The sequence below is a fragment of the Bombyx mori genome, chromosome 12 (genome assembly GCF_030269925.1).
Source record: "Bombyx mori chromosome 12, ASM3026992v2".
Taxonomy (NCBI): Eukaryota; Metazoa; Arthropoda; class Insecta; order Lepidoptera; family Bombycidae; genus Bombyx; species Bombyx mori.
Window position 1 is genome coordinate 13,507,853 of NC_085118.1, and position 14,152 is coordinate 13,522,004.

The 14,152-nt window shown below is 37.3% G+C and overlaps 2 protein-coding genes across 5 annotated transcripts in view; one reads left to right on the top strand and one right to left on the bottom strand.

The window, feature by feature from the left end:
* Positions 1 to 9,272, top strand: part of LOC101736269 (synaptic vesicle glycoprotein 2C) — a 35,181-nt gene extending 25,909 nt beyond the window's left edge. For all 4 annotated transcript variants that reach the window (XM_004926516.5, XM_012690710.4, XM_012690709.4 and 1 more), the window contains 3 exons: positions 3,107 to 3,384; positions 4,784 to 4,911; positions 6,096 to 9,272. In XM_004926516.5, the coding sequence (XP_004926573.1) occupies positions 3,107 to 3,384; positions 4,784 to 4,911; positions 6,096 to 6,190 (501 nt within the window). In that variant the 3' untranslated portion in view covers positions 6,191 to 9,272. The remainder of the gene's footprint in view (positions 1 to 3,106; positions 3,385 to 4,783; positions 4,912 to 6,095) is intronic.
* LOC105841683 (ATP-binding cassette sub-family G member 4) overlaps positions 9,257 to 14,152 on the bottom strand; it is a 75,485-nt gene continuing 70,589 nt past the window's right edge. Inside the window, exons 10-12 of the mRNA XM_012690708.4 lie at positions 13,032 to 13,187; positions 12,103 to 12,311; positions 9,257 to 10,959 (exon numbers count right to left, since the gene is read on the bottom strand). Coding sequence (XP_012546162.1) covers positions 10,818 to 10,959; positions 12,103 to 12,311; positions 13,032 to 13,187 — 507 coding nt within the window. The 3' untranslated portion in view covers positions 9,257 to 10,817. The remainder of the gene's footprint in view (positions 10,960 to 12,102; positions 12,312 to 13,031; positions 13,188 to 14,152) is intronic.

The window sequence follows — 14,152 nt, forward strand, 5'->3', positions numbered from 1 at the left end:
CTGTATTATAATATCAAAATCGAATAAACATAATATGATGATTCTGTAAATCTCTAAAGAGCATTGGAGACGCAACAGTCAGTGAATTAAGTGTTTTAATTGACCGACTTAATTTTTGTATAGCGAACCGATTCATAGAATAATGAAAGCGAACTAACTCATAGACACAATCCATGCTTCTGGTCGAATTTTCTCAGTGGGCCGCGATTCCGATCCGGTGATAGATGGATATATATAATATACGGTTGGGTACCAGGAGCGTGGGGCGTCCTCCAACCAGGTGGACCAACGACTTAGTGCGCACGGCGGAAAGTCGTTGGATGCGGAAAGCGGAGGACCGCATTATGTGGAAGGCATTGGGGAAGGCCTATGTCCAGCAGTGGCAGATCTCCTTTTTATCATCGCCCCTCCCGCCATCGGAGCAGAGTTCATCCATATTATCTGAAACCGCTCCGTTCATCGACAGTGCGTTTCCAGAGGTCTTTTTTGCCACGTACCATCCGGCTATGGAATGAGCTCCCTCCACGGTGTTTCCCGAGCGCTATGACATGTCCTACCTACTTTAAAAGAGGCTTGTGGGGAGTATTAAGCGGTAGGCAGCGGCTTGGCTCTGCCCCTGGCGTTGCTGAAGTCCATGGGCGACGATAACCACTCACCATCAGGTGGGCCGTATGCTCGTCTGCCTACAAGGGAATAAAAAAAAAGATAAAGGCTGATGATGATGATGATGATAGATTCTGCGAAGCACTGCTCTTGCTAGGGCTAGTGTTAGCAAATTAACAGAGGTTGAGTACGTGAGATCATCTAGATGTCTGCGTAGCTGGAATAATCGGTTAGGCTACCAGCTGATAGGTAGGCACGGAAAAAACAGCTCCACCACATACATGTCTTCTTATTGAAAAACAAATTTAAAGATTGACAAAAACTATGTTGAATTCTCTGCACAAAATTGAATCATAGTTTGTAAGTTTTATTTTTATTTTTATTGCTTAGATGTGTGGAAGAGCTCACAGCTCACCTGGTGTTAAGTGGTTACTGGAGCCCACAGCGTAAATGCGCCACCCACCTTGAGATACAAGTTCTAAGGTCTCAAGTATAGTTACAACAGCTACCCCACCCCTCAAACCGAAACGCATTACTGCTTCACGGCAGAAATAGGCAGGGCGGTGGTACCCACCCATGCGGACTCACAAGAGGTCCTACCACCAGTAAACTTTGCACCAGTAACAGATTAGCTTGTTTTATAATTTTGTCACTTCAACATTTGGCTCTAATGGCTTTGAAGTGGATTGCAGTCATAACTCAGCGTTTTTGTTAGAATTTCTCGAACACTACGGTCATGCCTACAAAAAACAAATTCCATGCGTGGAAAAAGAAGCACAGGCCTCATCTTTAATATATAAAAATGAATTGCTGTTCGTTAGTATCGTTATAACTCGAAAACGGCTGGACCGATTTGGCTAATTTTGGTCTTGAATTATTTGTGGAAGTCCAGAGAAGGTTTAAAAGGTAGAAAGAAGATATAAAAATGCTCGGAATTAAATAAAAATAACAATGTTGTTTTCCCTTTTATGTGTCCCCCGTCGGACGGATTCCTTTTGTTTGTTTTAAGTTTATTTTATACAAAAGTTTAGATCTTTTATTTATCGATATCGCATATCCTATATGCTTGATTAAATGTAAACTGATCGTATTTTTCATTATTCACGATTAACCTATCCATAACTTCCAACAAACTATTATCGAAGCAAATTTAGTTTTATTTTTTACTTTCTTAAACAAAACAAGCATTTAATATCTAGTCTATCAGAGGATTGTATTTATAGGCGATAAAGAAAAAAAAACTATGCCATGTTACTTTATTAAATTTATCAGTTCACTTGTAAGATGCCTAACGAATATTTAAACAGGTGGGCGTCAAAGATAATGAGTATGTAGTTACACATCATCGCAATACCAACAGTGACACGTTCAATCTAAGTGTTATTTACTAATAAATACAACGGCCTACCGGTTTAATTTCATGTATTATTTTTGATGGTGGATTTAAATTGTATATATTTTTTAAAATATTAATTAACTACTATTTCGTATGTTTGAACTCAAAAAAACATGTGTTATTTTACAAACATGTGTTATTAAACACTTAAAAAAACATGTGTTAGTTAGGGCACTTTGTAAAATCACAAAAAAAATATGTTATCGATTACCTACTGTATTCGAATATATTTTAATAACGATTCACGATTTTATCGATTATAAGATGTAGTATTTTGTGTTTTGTTGTATAGAAACTATACGGATGTTTTATATTGTTAACCTTGAGCATTGTTTTCTACAAAATATTAAAATGGCAAACAAAAAAAAAACATTTCGTGAAAAAGCATCGGAATTAGTGGTGAAATGGGGTAGAATCGTTATTGTTATAAGTGTGTACAAATAGAACGCGTCACGCTGATGACCTCCAAATTAATTTGTAAATCTTCGATCGATCATAAATAAACAAACAAACACTTATGCATTCCGTTTTTCGAAGATCCGATATGCGTAGGAATCTCAAAGGCACATTGCTTAAATTTCGTAACACGCTTTTGACGAGCTATTGTTTAACGTGCAATTTACATAGCTCATGGGTATCACAATATAAATGCTGAGGCGGGACACTGGCGTTATGTCAGACACGGGCACTTGGCCCCAAACGAGCATTCTCTGTACTATGGGAACCAGAGACTAATACACATATTTTTATACGTATACAGACATTGCCCACTAATCTGGAAAATAATACATAAGTTTTTTTTGTTGTTGCTTAGATGGATGGACGAGCTCACAGCCCACCTGGTGTTAAATGGTTACTGGAGCCCATAGACATCTACAACGTAAATGCGCCACCCACCTTGAGATAAAAGTTCTAAGATCTCAGTATAGTTACAACGGCTAACCTACCCTTCAGACCGAAACGCATTACTGCTTCACGGCAGAAATAGGCAGGGCGGTGGTACCTACCCGCACGGACTCACAAGAGCTCCTACCACCAGTAAAAAACATACATAAGTAAGTAGACATAAAGTTTACGTTTTCTTAAACACTACGTTTCTATTGACAGGAAACATGCAATGACGTCATCGCCGACAACACCATATTTTCTGGGATGGCGTTCAGTTTGTTCTTCACAATTATCAACTACATCGCCTCTATGATCACATCGTGGAGGAAGAGCGTACTCGTTGGTACTTTGCTCATATCCGGCATGAGCACTGTCGTGGTGGACCTAGTTGAGCAGCCAGTGATCAGCTTGTTGCTGTTCATACTGATCCAGCTGGTGGGCTTGTCGGCTGGGAACGTCGCGTCCTATTTTGTTGACGTATATCCTACGTCATTCAGGTTGGTATATTTGCATGGAAAGTAGAGGCAAGAAGCGCAAATTCTGTGTATAAAAAGTGTCATTCAAAAATTAGTTCAATTAAAAAAATATCTGCTAAATTCAGATCATTCCACTTGTCGTAGCGCAATTCTATTTGGGCTTCCGAATTAAAGTTTGATTCCCATTTAAGATAATTCGCCTTGCCTCTACTCTTCCACATGTATTTTTATTAAAAACTATGTCGGATCTAGAACTTTTCAATTAAAATGTATTGATTTTTGTTTTATTTGTCGGGGTCTGTCGGATTACGTTTTGTGCGACTGATGATTCTATTGTTTCTTAGAATCCATTTAATTTTGTTACCTATAACAGTAAGCCGTGCGTTCACCGTGGTCATGAATACAGTAAAACTAACCCATAATCGAGGGTAATGAATGGAATGTAAAGTAATGAAATAGCAATTTAAAATCGTAAATTTATTTTGCGTTTTCATTTTAAATTCATTACGTTTTATTATAATACTCCTCATTTCTTGAAAGCAATCAATAGTTTCAAAGTTGAATCACTCATTATCCGGATATTTATAAATGTATTGATACATTTGGTTTTAAGTAGGTCTATGGTTCTCAAAAACAATGAACATTATGTTCGGAAAATATCAACAATTTTTTGGGTTGTTCAAGTTGTAATACAAATGAGAATGAACTGACATGTCCAAAAAAAAGTTCAATGGTCTCGTGTCACGCGATACAGCGAGCGAATGACGCATCTATCTAACTGTTTTTTTTTTCTGTATCTACTCCCAATGATATCAAGAGGTTATGCGGCTTCACCGAAATTTATCTTTAACTAGCTGACCCAGCAGACTTCGTAGTGCCTCAATCGATAAATAAAACACCTAAACATTTGTATAAAATAAACTTAAAACAAACAAAAGGAATCCGTCCGACGGGGGACACATCAAAGAGAAAACAAAATTGTTATTTTTATTTAATGCCGAGCATTTTCATATTTATCTACCTTTGAAACCATTTCTGGACTTCCACAAATAATTCAAGACCAAAATTAGCTAAATCGGTCCAGCCGTTCTCGAGTTTTAGCGAGACTAACGAACAGCAATATTTTTTTATATATATAGACATAGAAGATATACAATCATACAATTTGTACAGGTTAGTCGTATCTAATTCCGAAAACATTGCGGAGTTTTGCCTTAGAAGCATAGACATCGTATCGTCGTACAGCTTAGTTGGTTCATAGTCAGTGGTTACTGTAGGATCACCAGACGTAAATACAAGTCACTGCCTATAGCCAAGGACTCTAAAAATCTCAATAGAAAAAGGTCATAACGTTTTGAAAATGCTCCAAAGGGCAGGTCGTTTTAGAATCGAATGATTAATGTTTAATGTTGTTTCACAGAGGTCTTAGCACTAGTCTGGGGTCAATGTTTGCTAGGATGACGGTGATGGTCGGTATCAATATAGTGGACAGTACAATAGTGCAGCACTGTCGAGCCACGTTCTTAAGCTGGTCCATTTTTGTATTTGGTAAGCGAAGATGTATTATTGAAGTAATTTAATTTTTGGGTATAGCTTTACGGTCGTATCGTCGTTTATAGCAAAACAAACATGATTTCCTGTTTGAAGGGTTGAGGCAGCCGTTTTACTATTCTTAGACCTCGTGTCTCAAGGTGGGTGGTGGCATTCTTATCGCGAGGTTTGCGGGCTCCGGCTACTACTGAAACCCAGATTAGCTGGTCGCCCTTAACGGCAGAAAAGTTTTGGAATTGCCACCTTGTAACTTGTTCAGGAGGGATACGCGTACTCGAGGGTTCAGCCGTGCAGGGAAAGGTTTGATGACAGCTGCCCGAATCGAAACCTAATAGCAATAGGCCATCAGATGGGAATCGCCACTCACTAAGAGAATTAGACGAGAAACTCAGCGGACTCTTGGTATGGTTTTGAAGTCGTCGTGGCCTAAAGGATAAGACGTCCGGTGCATTCGTATCGAGCGATGGAACGGCGTTCGAATCCCGCAGGCGGGTGCCAATTTTTCAAATGAAATACGTACTTAACAAGTGTTCACGATTGACTTCCACGGTGAAGGAATAACATCGAGTAATAAAAATCAAACCCGCAAAATTATAATTTGCGTAATTACTGGTGGTAGGACTTCTTGTGAGTCCGCACGGGTAGGTACCACCACCCCGCCTATTTCTGACGTGAAGCAGTAATGCGTTTCGGTTTGAAGGGTGGGAGGTAGCCGTTGTAACTATATTGAGACCTTAGAACTTATATCTCAAGGTGGGTGGCGCATTTACGTTGTAGATGTCTACGGGCTCTAGTAACCACTTAACATCAGGTGGGCTGTGAGTTCGTCTACCCATCTAAGCAATAATAATAATAATAATAATAATTACACTTCAAACTTTTCTACGAGTTCGATGAGTTCGCTGACCTGTGCTTTAGTTGGTGCTATTAGTATTATCAATCAGCTCTGAGGATGGATCAGAAGGGTCGGTGAGGCCGTATCTACGACATCGAAGGCTGTAGACTCCCTGTTTTATTTATCAATAATGTCACAATATGCTTTGAACATTGTAAAAATGAACTTATTCATAATGTTTGTCGAATGTATTGAGTTGCTAAGCGTTAGCTGGGTACTGACTCGTCGAGACTTGGCTAACAGCCTCATTCATGGATTTTTATAATGAATATTGTCTTGTTTACAGTGGGAATGGTAGTCGCTTGCTTCCTGCCCAAGGAAACCACCACAACCAGAAACCCATTATTTTACGTGAGTAAAATAGAATCTGTAGGTTTTTGAAAATTAGAATTTGATAGTTAAATGTTGGATTGATGACAATGGTGATGATATAGCGGCATATATTTGGTAGCTCGTATGGTATATACGTAAGTAAAGACATCGTATTTTTTACATTGTCTAGCAAGTTTTAAGTTGCAGTTGAAGTTATAAAAATTAAAAAAATATACTTGCAATTCACTAGATGCTTTGTGATGCAAAATTGTTTTACTGGAGATCTAAGCTATTAGACAATAAAAAAAAATACAACTGTCTTCTAGACAATAAAAAAAAAAACTACATAAAACTTACCATGTTTTAATAAATATTACCATATAGTATTTGTATATTGATATTATTGTATCGAGTTAAATTTTGCATTTATTTAAGGCGTATGCATTCAATGCATAATATTAAGGTCATTATTTAGAAAATTGTAATTATTGAACGGTCTGTCAAAAAATCTATGAAAAGGCTGGAAATCAAACAGAATTTAATTTTAATGAGAATGTAATGTTTTCTTTTTTTTTTAAGTTTTAAAAATATAATTTTTTTTCATTTGTTTTGATGCTTAATTGATTCAATACAAAAAACCTGTCGAGTAAATACTGTGTAATTTAAATATTATGTTATTTAATTAAAACTACTTTTACGGCTTAAACTGTATCTCTGGTTCGTCTAAAGCCCTTAATATCAAACGTAGTTAAACTAAAATTGAAGACGTAAACGGTCACTGAAGATCAATTTTATTAATTATAATTTCAATCCTAGTTAAATTAATCTTCGGGGTTTGAACTATCTCATAGCTTAAAAACGTTTAAGCGTTAATGGCTGCGACAAACCTTAAGTTTGGTTTAAAGTATGGAGGGTAGAGGTAAGGAGCACCATCTTGTATAGGGGACAAGTTGAAAAAGTGCCTATCTGTACACAGCAAATTATAGTTCGAAAACTCACCGAAGTAGCGCTAGTGTAGCAAGGGGAAATAGCATGTATATAGAAGTTTTAAGCTGAGTGAAATGTGTTGGATTGCAGTGAAGGCTACGATCCGATGTACACTGCGAGCACTGTTCAGTGCTCTCACTGCTATTCGTTACCTACGTTAATGACTGACAGTATACAGTCGCAGTAATTTAAGGAATGATTGATGATACATGATGATGAATGGAATGGGGGAATGAATGGAATGGAGGAATGATACATGATTTCATAAATCTTCATTTCATCACTTTTAGCGTGATCATTTCAATAATACGGTTATTAAGTTATTATAGATTAAATTGCTTGAAAAACAATATTTTCTTTTATTAAAAAATATACTTACTTTTAGCGATTAATTCAACTGACAATAACTTGAATATTCTATTTTCAAAACTAAATTTAAACATGATTGTTTTTGCTGAAGTGAAAACACCGACATGACAACGTCGATGACAGTATACTGTTCTGTAAAGGAACGGCTTCCCAGTATACTAATTTGACGTCACACCTTACAGTGCTCGCAGTGCAAATCGGAATATACCAGAAGTTTGGTAGCTTATAATAATAATGTTTTTATTGCAAGTAACCATGACTCCTATAAATTGTTAATAAGACTTAGACCTATGTTAGTAGTCATATTTACATCACAATGAATTACTGTCGTAACATCCCATGGGAGATGGCACTACAGCAACCCATGTATATACAGTCCAGCCTGCTTGCGATCATGCTCAGGATACTGTTGGAGCTGGCCCTCACTCTACTTACCAGAGATGCACACCTCTTACGCATGGTAGCGTAAAAACAATCTATGTGCTTATGGCGCTGTTTTTAAATTCTTTTCACTTGCTACTATGGCGCCATCTTAATTTGCTGCCCTTCAGTGGACACTTTTTAATATACTGAGATGGTTCTCTTTGCCTATACCCTCCATAGTTTAAAGTGTTCTTTTCAAAATGGCCGCTCGGAATGAACAGCTGTTTTGAGTGTCAAAGTAAATGTCAGTAAATGTTATGTACCCTAAGGTAAATGTCAGCTATTTGGCTTGTTTAGACCAAGTTTGCTCCTTCATCCGTTTTGTTAATCTTAATTTGATATTACGGGCCTTATTAGCCTTTAGACGTTCAGACTTTAGCTCATTTAAATAGCTTCTAAGCGTAGAATCGTAGCAACGATAAATTACAAAAATGTAAATACAACACAGATTCGTTTATTGATATAATAACATAATAATAATGTTTGATAAGTACAATTGTTATAAATAATTCATTCTATACATTATAAATGCCTTTTAGAATGTAAACAAAGAAACGGAAACCTCTAGCGGAGACTTCTTAAAAAGTACAAATACAAATGTACAAATGTGCTTTTAAAAACCGAATTTATTTAATTAATACCAGATCACTTCGCACATGTTATAGAAATGCAATTTACGCGGCCGTGGAAAGCATAGACACGTGCGTGCGTGCGACCATAGATAATAAAAACACTTAATATGACGCGTTTTTTCCCCCGCCTATTATAGTAACCTCGAGGGGTTATTCTAGATTCGCCGAAATAGTAGGTGAGCTCACGGGGCTCAAACTTAGACGTTGCTAACACGAGTCCTAGCAAGAGCCGTGCTTCGCAGAATCTACCACCGGATCGGAAACGCGATCCACTGAGAAAATCAGTGTGCTTAGTGCGAGTTTTTTAACGTTCTCGATAGCGTAAAAGTTAGCTCATATTTGTATTGAATGGGATTGTTTACCTACGTTTGTCGTTAGGGGCGCTGTTCCAACTGCATAAAAAATTGGCTTAAAGTGACGCAAGCGACGGGTTCGACGAGAACGATGACCTGTGCTTGAGGCACGTAAAAGCACCGTTAGTGGATCGGGAGGATCCGAAATGACGCGTTTTGGGCGACGTCGACTGCTTTCCATTCGGCTCGCGGGATCGGGAATGTAGTGACGCGCGACTGAACAAACACATGTATGTTTCTTCTTGGCCGTGAGCCATCTTTGTGAGCTGAGAAATCGTAGATAGAATGTCGTAAACTGTATTATTTAAATTTGTAACATCAAAGGTTTATATTTACGTAAGCGTCATTGTGATAATAAATAAAATATACAATTTGAAAAAAACAAAAGCTCTTTTATTTTTGCCATCCCTTAAAGCATCGTGCTTAACAAATTTCAACTTAGACTAATGAGGTTTCACCAATCATTTGATTTGTTTTAAATTAAAATAATTATTATCTAAAACACGATCTAATTTAACCTACACCCTGTGTAGCAACACAGAACTACTTCCTTGTGTCAATAATTGATACTTTACGAGATGAAGAAAATGAGGAACATTGTACTATTGTACAAATTAATGATTAAAATATCATGAATATATAATATTTTAATGAAATTTCAATAAACAGACAGTTAGTTATTAATATTACATGTGATTTTAATTTAGTTTAATACTAAAAGAAAGAAATCCTGCCTACAAATTATCTTATATATATGATATGTCATATATGTATACATTTTAATTAATCGGATTAAGGTTTTAAAGTTTTATTTTATGGTATTAGAGGTTGAATGAGATCGAATTTATAGTGGGGTACCACATACCATTCGTTATGGGCTCGTGCACCCAACCCAGTGCGCAAAAATGCGTTATCAATAAATTCAACATCACTTTTTTTTTTTCAGAACTTCTTCGGATCTTTTAAGTGAGTCGCGATTGCGATCCGGTCGTAGAGATAGCCTAGCACTTATCTTACTAAGCTAGTTAGCAAGTTAGCAAGTCTTTTCAGGTTGATCCCCGTGAACTCAAATAACAAACCGTGCATAGCTTGAATATCCCTTTAGGCTACCAGGGATTAGGTAGGGGAAAAAGACTTCACCATGTCATATGGGCGAATGCCAGTAAGACGTCTTATCCGTTTGGATCAACAGAACATCGGTTAATTGGTCGACAAAGGTTCTATAGCATTTCGTCGTTGTCAAACCAAAATCAGCTATGTGCACTTTTTGAGATTTTTACTTTTTGATCTTTTCGTGTAGTTCACAGCCCTATCTACCGTATAAAAAAAAACTGTTATGTGTCTATAGCTTTAATATTTATCTATAGCTTTCATTATATTTTTAATCACAATCTTTATTATTTTCAAGTAACAAGATTCATTTATTAGTTCAAATGTGATAAAACTTAACCTATGTTAGCCTAATGTAATTATTACTATCTATTACATTTTTTTTCTACTTATTAAAAAAAAAATAGTGTTGCCCCACGTTGGCAATTACGACTATTCATCTGACAGATTGGCAAGAATTTAATACATAAAGAGCTGTCAATATTAAGTACCGCCTTAAATCAATTCAATTGACATGTCAATATTACTGTCAATATTAACTGTCAATATACCGTCTTAATTCAATTCACACTTAACTTACTTAACAAATTATTAATACAGTCTCCGAATTTTATTTTCTAAAAATCAATAAACATATACCTAAACAACTAGATATGGTAACTTCATTGTTCAAGCGGAAAAAAAATCCTATAAATCCAACGCCTGAACAGTTTCATTGTGCCTGAGAATGTCGACTTTATATCAGAAGAGCATTTTGACCTCACCACCGAAATTTAAAAGAAAAACATTTCGCAATTTAACTCTGCGAATGCTAAAAAGAACCTACGCAGATAATTTGACCGCCCTTTTCAATGAATAATATGCTAAAATCCTCACAGCAAATATAACACCGAACAAAATACCAACGTCGATCCAGTACCTGTTCTGTTTCATGCTGAACTCGGTGAGGACTTGCATTGAGTACCTGGAGAAAATAGTGATCATCAGTTGTCGGTCATTGTATCAAACACGTTTGTTATGGAGACCAGTGAGTTTCTAGCCGGATCTTGTCACTGGGTGGCGATTCCGATCCGGTAGTAGATTACCCGATGCACTGCTCTTGCTAGGGCTAGTGTTAGCAAATTCTCTCAGGTAGAGCCCGTGAGCTCACCTACCGGTCCGGGCGTAGCTGGAATAGCCTCTTAGGCTACCAGCGAATAGGTAAAAAAAACTTTGTTATGTCCAAGCGCTCTTGTAGCATCTTAGCTAATTAAAAATTAGGCTATACAGTAAAATCTCTTTATTCGCGAGATATACGTTCCATAAATGAGTCGTCTATTATCAAAGGTGGCAATCTGTGCATTTGGACAAAAAAATGTTATTGATATGTCAATACAGATTGATTTGAATATAATCGTCTCCTTCAAAGAATACGGTTATTTATCTAAGATGTCGTTCAGAAGAGTTTTGTGACTGCCAATGGAATACAAAGTCAATAATTCGTTTTTCTGATTTACCAATAATTGTCCAAAAGTCACATTGCCGGCTTTGATAATAGTCGACTCAAATATGCCGCCAATACAGAAACCGTGAATTTGAAAAAGCGCGCTTACAAAGGATATTCGTTTGGATACGTACTTATTGGTATCGTTTTTATCAATGTGTATGTGTCGATTAATTCCACGAATAAAGAAACCTTTAGCCGCGAATATAGGAAATGGGGCGCATTTTTTTTAATCCGCGTATAGTGAAAACGCGAATGGAGGTAGCGCTAATAAGGAGATTTTACTGTTTTTTGTAAAAAAAAATTACTTGTAAGCAATTAAAAATTTTAACCTTACCTAACCTTTAAAATTTAAACCATGTAAGCATGGTTGGACGAGCTCACAGCCCACCTGGTGTTAAGTAGTCACTTGAGCCCATAGACATCTACAACGTAAATGCGCCACCCACCTTGAGATATAAGTTCTAAGGTCTCAGTATAGTTACTACGGCTACCCGACCCTTCAAACCGAAAGGCATTGCTGTTTCACGGTAGAAATAGGTAGGGTGGTGGTACCTACCCGTGCGGACTCACAAGAGGTCCTACCACCAGTATAATACATAATATGATTTTAAGTGGATTTACCTCAATGGACAATAGAGTGCCGTCTCAGGGCACTTCATAGGCGACCGATCGTATCCATACAAAGATAGTACCAGAGCTTCGAGGCTGTATCTCAGAAACGAGGCCTGGGAGACCGCTCTCATCCAAGAACTCATGTGGGAGAACAGAATGAGGAACCCAGCGAACACTATCATGGTGCAAATCATTATAGCACCCAGGAATGTCCCATTCTGAAAACGGTCATTAAAAGATTAAAATGGTATGAGATAATATCAGGCTTAGGCATTGCTCAGGTTAATAGACTCGAAAAACTTAGAAATGCGTTATTAAAGACAGTAAACTTTTTTATATTGTAGACATTTACATAAAGTAAATCAATTTACAACAGTGTAATTAGTGTGAGTTTTTTAACGTTCTCGATGGCGTAAAAGTTAACGAAAATGTTTATGCAATCAGAAAAGCGCCCCTAGTGGCGTCATACATATTTGAGTTAACTTTTACGCTATCGAGAACATTAAAAAACTGGCACTAAGGAATGATGGCCAAGTGTAAAAATGAGTAGCTTCCTTCATATAATGATGTCTACTGGCCCTGGTAATTACTTAACACCAAATGTGATGTGAATTTGTGTACCGATTTACAGAAATATAAATATTATAATTTTCTTGATGAATAGTCATCGTGGAAACTTCAAAATAAAATATCCAACACGAATCTACTTTGTAATGAACGTAACAACAAAAAACACTTCACATCTCTTTTTAATTGTGTGGCATTCTAAAATCTATTCCAACTTATTTATTACTGAAAATGTTGGTATCAAAACGTTCGAGATACATTGTAATGTAAGAGTTTGAAACCGATTGAATTGTCAAGGTAAGAACGAATTTAGCCTATCTGCCTGGTCGTATGCCAGTCTATTTTTGAATGAAATACAAATGAATACTCACAACAGGGTTAACGGTGCTGCCAATGACATTACCAAGGGCATCAGCGAGTAGCGTCACAGTAGCGAGCACCAACACAAACATACAAAATCTAGTTAATTCCAGCGGTTGTCCAGAGAGAATGTATGAGGGCGTCGAATACACGAAGCTGTACCAAATCTAAAAAAACAAAATACAATTTAAATACCATTCTATCACCTTGTATCTATATACGATTGGAACTTATGAAAAGACTGGAACGGAGCGTTAAGATGTGAACGAGAGATAACGGTAAGATAGGAAAAAAGAATGACAGATTTTTGTGATAGAGATATTACTGGTTGACCGGAGCTTTCCTTTTTGCCACAGTTTGGGCAGTTAGGCGAGTAAAGGCTCAGCCAAGAGGGGTAGAATTTGCTAACAGCTGCCCGAGCGCCTCCAAAGGAGACCTAACAACTCAAGAGCAGCTGCTTCGCGAATAGAATGACAGAGAAAAGGAAGATGCCGAAGACGACCTCTTGTGAGTCCGCACGGGTAGGTACCGCCCTGCCTATTTCTGCCGTGAAGCAGTAATGCGTTTCGGTTTGAAGGGTGGGGCAGCCGTTGTAACTATACTGAGACCTTAGAACTATATCTCAAGGTGGGTGGCGCATTTACGTTGTAGATATCTATGGGCTCCAGTAACCACTTAACACTAGGTGGGCTGTGAGCTCGTCCACTCATGTAAGCAATAAAAAATAAAAAAAGGTGTCAGATAATTTATTAATTATTATAATACAGAAGATTTAAGAGAAGAACAATAAAAGTGCAAAAAAGGAATAGTCTTATTTTATATTATTATACCAAGATGTGTAACGGGGAAATCACCGTGAGCATGTGCTACGTATTCCATTAGAAATAACTGGTGCCTGACTGCAGGGTTAGAACACGGGGACACTCAAATTGACTGACACGAGCTGACCAGTGCGCTTAGTGCGAGTTTTTTAACGTTCTCGATAGCGTAAGAGTTAACTCAAATTTGTATGAATTTGGAACATTTGCCTACGTTTGCCGCTAGGGGCGCTGTTCCAACTGCATACAATTCTGAGTTAACTTTTACGCTATCGAGAACGTTAAAAAACTCGCATTGAGCACACTGGCGTCTT